Source organism: Acomys russatus, unplaced genomic scaffold, assembly GCF_903995435.1.
Source record: "Acomys russatus unplaced genomic scaffold, mAcoRus1.1, whole genome shotgun sequence".
Taxonomy (NCBI): Eukaryota; Metazoa; Chordata; class Mammalia; order Rodentia; family Muridae; genus Acomys; species Acomys russatus.
The window spans coordinates 381,681-387,488 of NW_026131852.1; the positions used below are offsets into that span (position 1 = coordinate 381,681).

At 45.6% G+C, this 5,808-nt stretch overlaps 1 gene segment (V, D, J or C); it reads left to right on the forward strand.

Moving 5' to 3' along the window:
- Nucleotides 1-398: 398 nt before the first annotated feature.
- On the forward strand, nt 399-890 carry LOC127186567 (immunoglobulin heavy variable 3-11-like). The segment is given in 2 exon segments: nt 399-474; nt 568-890. Coding segments are annotated over 2 exon segments (369 nt in total).
- The last annotated feature ends 4,918 nt before the right edge of the window (nt 891-5,808 follow it).

Below are 5,808 nucleotides of genomic sequence, written 5' to 3' on the forward strand. Positions count from 1 at the left end.
GTTCAGGCAATAGGAAAGACTAAGCTCTTATATAGAAACAAAGCTGTGTGAGGAGCTATTTAATTTCACATTTATACTGGGAAGACATAGCAGTCTATTATGACAACATGTTGTGTGCACGTGCACAAAAGAGAACAAAATAAAGTATGATGGATCCTTAACAATGTTAAAACTGCAGACAGAGCAAACATTCTGTGTTAATGTCTGGAACCCTCAGCAGTCTTTGATGTCTTATATCAGCTCTGAGTAGTGCTTCCTGCCCAGGTCCAACAACAAAGCCTGCTACAGCAGGAAGACATGCAAATGAGGCTTCTCTGTGCCCATGAAAAACAGCCCTGCCCTGACCCTGCAGCTCTGGCAGAGGAGCTCAGCCCTGGATTCCCAGATCCTCCCATTCAGTGATCACCACTGAACACAGACCACTCATCATGGACTTGGAGATCAGCTTGGTTTTCTTTGTCTTAATTTTAAAATGTAATTTATGGAGAAGGGATTCTGTGTGTAGTGTGGACATAAGAAAGAGAAAAATTGTGATGGTTTTCTGACCGGAATTCTCCATGTTTTCAGGGATCCATTGTGAGGTACAGCTAGTGCAGTCTGGAGGAGGCTTGGTACAGCCTGGAAAGTCCATGAAACTCTCCTGTGCAGACTCTGGATTCACATTTAGTAACTTCTGGATGAATTGGTTCCCCCAGGCTCCAGGCAAGGGGCTGGAGTGGGTCGCCTACATCCATTCTAGTAGTAGTGACATCAACTATGCTGATGCCGTGAAGGGCGGATTCACCATCTCCAGAGACAATGCCAAGAACACCCTGTACCTGGACATGAACAGTCTGAGGTCTGAGGACACAGCCACATATTACTGTACCAGATACACACTGAGTGAATGATACTGAGAACTCAGACTTAAACCTCCCTGGAGGGAGCTGATGACCAGCAGGGGGCGCTGAGAGCACACAGAGCTCTGAGTGACAGAGAGTTACAGCCTGTTCAGAGTCCTGAAGGACAGGGAGTGTTTACATCTGGCATCTGCTCTGAAGATATCCAGGGTAGGGTCGCTGGGGCTGGATGTAGATGCTCTTTCTGTTTGCTTTATCTTTTGTGTCACCAGAGCTGATGGCTCAAGCAACTGATCATGATTGGGAGAAGAAAGAATAAAGTAAAAAGGGAGCTCAAGCTTCCTTCTCTAGTGACTGACTGTACCTTGGCCTAGAAGGAGAATTTAAACTGTCCACAATTTTCTAATGGCTGAGGCTGTAAAAGTGGCTTAAGCCAGAAAGTGTAGGGCAGTCATGAAAGGAGGCTCTTTGATCTGTAGACAGACCTCCTTGTGGAGATCACCAGTAAGCTAATGTAAACATAGACTCTGGTGAAAAAGCCCTGAGTCAGCTACTTATTTCTGAATGTACAGGGAAATAAGAAATAAGAGAGAGACTGAAAATAAACCACTCTCACACACATACATTCAAGAGAAAAGGTGGATGAAATTATATATCTTGACTTCAACTGAACTCAAGTTTTCAGTTTTCAACACAGTTTATTGTTGGTGACTGAACTTATACTTCTGAGAAATGGGAATTACTTCATAACCAAAAGAGCACAGTTAACCACAAAAACAGATAAATTCTAAAATACAACAGGTTACAGGTTTTAAAGATAAACATTTCTTATCTATGTATTTATCACATAAGTTCATAGTGTGTTCAGAATGACAAAGGTTGATAGAGTCTGAAACTTACAAGAATATATGACTTATCAATTAAGACTGACCTAACTATACATTATCCAGCTATCTCTTAGTTCATTAAGAGTTCAGGACAATAATTTTATCTGTTGTTCATTCTAAAAAAAAAAAACAGTATTCAGGCATCTCTAGAAAGCTGCATTTCATCTTGGGTTCATGGGTAGTTTGAAATCAACTTCCGCCTATTTATGCTGAAACACCAGGATTCGTGGTACCGTCTGGAGTGGAGTCTTATCCGAGGTCATAAATCTACTTACAGCCTATCTCTAGTGAGGTATATGGAGGTCCACAAAGGTATTTATGGCAGCTATAAACTAACTTTAACTTTTAAACTATTGAGTCAAATCAGGAATTCCATAATCATGGATTAAATCATCTGAATAACAAACAGTACATCTTCACCAAGATCCTATAGGAAGTTTGCTCAATCAGAGCTCAACATTACCCAGAAAGTAACAGTTCACACCAATGCCAGATGTTTTTACTTTTTGTTTTTCCAGACAGGGTTTCTCTGTGCAACCCTGGCTGTCCCGGACTAACTTTGCCGACAAAGCTGGGCTTAGACACACAGTGATTCACCTGCCTCTGTTTCCCTGGGTGATGGGATTAAAGATATGTGCCACCATTCCCGGCTCTAATGCCAGATTTTAGAGAGATGCAGCAATGCACAATTGACAGGGTAGTCAGAAGCTGGAAGCAATTCTGGGGTGCATCAGGGTATAGATCTTGCAAATCAATCAACTCTTAGCCCATGTGCCTAGTGAGCTCCCTTAACGGGTGGATCTTGGCAATGGATGGCTGGATTCTTCTGTGTTTGAGCTGTCTGTCCACAAGGATTCTCTTTACAAGTACAATGGGTAGTAATCTTTGAATTGTCCACACTTACTCCAATTTCAGTTTTCCATTGTCATATGTGTTTTTATAATTTCTCTCTGTTTCTCTGTATATCTATATATGTCTCTCTCTTTCACACTTTCTCTGTGTGTGTGTGTGTGTGTTTGTGTGTGTGTGTGTTTCTCTCTACATGTGTGTGAGTCCCTCTGTGTGTGTGTGCATGTGTGTTTGTGTGTGTGTGCACATATTGACACTTCTGTCAATCTACATGATTATTTTGAAAAAAGGCCTAGATTTCAGCATCTGGCTAGACTGTCTGGCTAATGAGTCCCAAGGATCACACTCTCTAAAAGTGCCAGAAGTGGGAATACTTCTTGGCCACCACACATACCTCTTTTTGTACTTATGGTGTACCAAACTCGGGTCTTTGCTCTATTGTGGTAAGAACTTTGAGCATACAGCAGTTTCCACAGCCCATAGATGATTGTAAAATGTAGTGCGAATACTGACTGAAAAACCTGCAGAGGGCAGAGTGACTCTGTGTGGGGACCAGGATTGGACAGATCCTGAGGAAGCAAAGGACCCTTGAGACTGTGGAAGACAAAACGCAGGGCAAAGACTCAGTAAGATCCCATGGCTATAGACTGTGTACGATTCAAGTTAGAGACAACAGGGAAATCATGCAGGGCCTGTGACCATGAAACCAGATGATTTCAGTCTCTCCATCATCCTCACACCAACCATACACAAGAGAGCCATCCCTGACCAGCTGTGGGGCTGGTAATAAAATGTGTGTGAAGCTAAGCACTGAGAAGTGATGCCAATGTAGGTAGTGATAATGATTGAGCTTGAGTTAGCAGCTACCAGTTCCTGACCACTCATTGGGTCCCTCTGTGGTGATGACATAGCTGTGGCTGCAACACATTGCTGTCCTATGTGTTCTAAAGTAATTGATGCAGAGAACTCAGTATTCATGGGTTTGTGCATTTGTCAGAGATTTGGAAATGAAGGCAGAAGCTATGGCTGCTTCTACAAAGTGATTCTACTTTCTCTGCCCTCCTCTGTCTGTCTGGTCTATTCACCTATGTGATGACAATGTTCCTGTGAGGCAGCTGAAGCTTTAACCTCAGGCCCATGGCAGCTTCCAACCCACAGCTGCACTAGTGAATTCTGGGTAACTGGATACTGGTACAAACTAGCTTGTGCCTGAGACTGACAATTTCTGTGATTTCTTCTCAATTTCCAATAGCCATTTGTTAAAAGATTCTAAAATTTGGGCAACAAATCTCTTCTTAGAGGCAAACACCAAAGTTCTTGTAATGTCTGTACATTTGTAAATATATTTACATTTTTGCAGAATAATGCAGAGGAAGGAGATTGGAAAGGCTGAGAGCACAGGATTGAAGTTTACAACACTAAAGCAAAGGAAAAGAGGAATCAAATGCTATGAAATCCTTCTTTTAAAAACAGGACTGCTGTAATAGTGCTGAGCTGTCTACAAGTCAAAGGCCCTCAACACAGACCCCATCTCCCTGTGTAGAATCTGTCCGCTCTAACCTCATTCATCAGCTAAGGGATTCTCAGACTGTGTGTTCATCACAAATATGTTCTTCACTGTTGTTTCCCAAGGGGCATCTTAGTACCATGTGTGTCACTTTTCGCACTATCCTATCTGAGGACAGGGGAAGAATCAATTTGATGTCATGTCACAGAAGTCTATAAAAATATGAATACTATATCAAAATGAACACTGCAAGTTTTTGTTGCTCCTTTTTTCTTTTTAATGTTTTTTAATTTTTTTATTTGTGTTGCCAGTTTTAAGATCTATGGGTGAAGATCCAAGATGGCGGCGAGCAGTGTGGACCGCGTTTGGAGGCTCCAGTGAACAATTCAGGGAATTGCATAGATTTCTGAGCCAGGAACACCGAGGTCCAAACATCACAGAAGCGGGAGTGCTCCACGGTTCGGAGGGACCAGGGTGCGGAGGATCTGCCCGCCCCTGCACACGGGAGGAGCCTGGATTTTCTCTGATCGGAGCAGCAGCGGCAGAGGCAGCAGCACCAGCAGCGGTGGCTGAGGTTTGCAGCTCATAGCCTTCTGGTGGAGGCGATTGGTGTGGTGGCTGGTGGGAGTTGCTGCGGGAGAAGGGACTCGGGGCAGGATTTGGGTCGCATGGAGCCTTTGGACCCAGACTGGACTCGGCGGACAGTTCGGCCCCAGAGTCCCGGGTACTGGCCCAGCCCAGCAAGCAGTTCTGCCCGAGGCACTAACTCAGCTTTGGCCACAGCTCCCCTGCTGTGGCGCAGGCTTAGTGGAGCGCGCAGCTCCACACTAGGCAGCACCTCAGCTCAGCGGCAGCTCCCCTGCGGTGACACAGTCTGGGCAGAGCACTTGGTTCCACAACCGGCACTAACTCAGAGTAGCCGCAGTTCTCCTGCTGTGGCACAGGCTTCGCCAAGCACTCAGTTCCACCCTAGGCACCACCTCAGCTCAGCGGCAGCTCCGCTGCAATGACACAGTCTGGGCGGAGCACTTGGTTCCACCATTGGCGCTAACTCAGAGCAGCCGCAGTTCTCCTGCTGTGGCATAGGCTGGACAGAGCGCTCGGTTCCACCAGCTCTAAGACTCTGGTTGGACACAGTGTGCAGTTTGAATCCAGAATTCCTGGCTGAGATTGGTGGACAGTTTGGGCTCTGAGTCAATAACTGACCACAGCACGCACTTTGGGCCAAAAGGCCCTAGCGGAGCTTGGTCGTAGTCCCAGCCTAAAAATTCTGACTGGACCCTGTGTGCATTTTGGGCCCAGAATCCCTAGCTGAGCACGGCAGATGGTTCAGACCCTGAGAATCTAGCTGAGTTCAGCCCGTGGTTCGGGCCCAGTGTTCCTGGCTGGACTTGTCAGGGAACACAGAAGGCTGTGGATACCTTGTTCTGACCCAACACTCATTCAGAGACCCAGAACCATTGCAGGATCCACAGCACAGGGGGGGCTGAAGATCACTGGCTGTGAGAGACCAGAACAACAGGGCTAACCTCCTAACATCCACACCAGTGAAGCTTTGAGCTCCCAGCCTAGGGAAATCGGAGAAAACAAGTGAATCTATCCACAGACTCCCTCCATCCAACACTGGAAGCTACCCAACAAAAACAAAGAAGGCAAGATGTCTAAAGGACAGCGAAAAAGCAAACGCAAAAAAAACCCAAAACAACATGGCGCCTCCAGTTTCCAG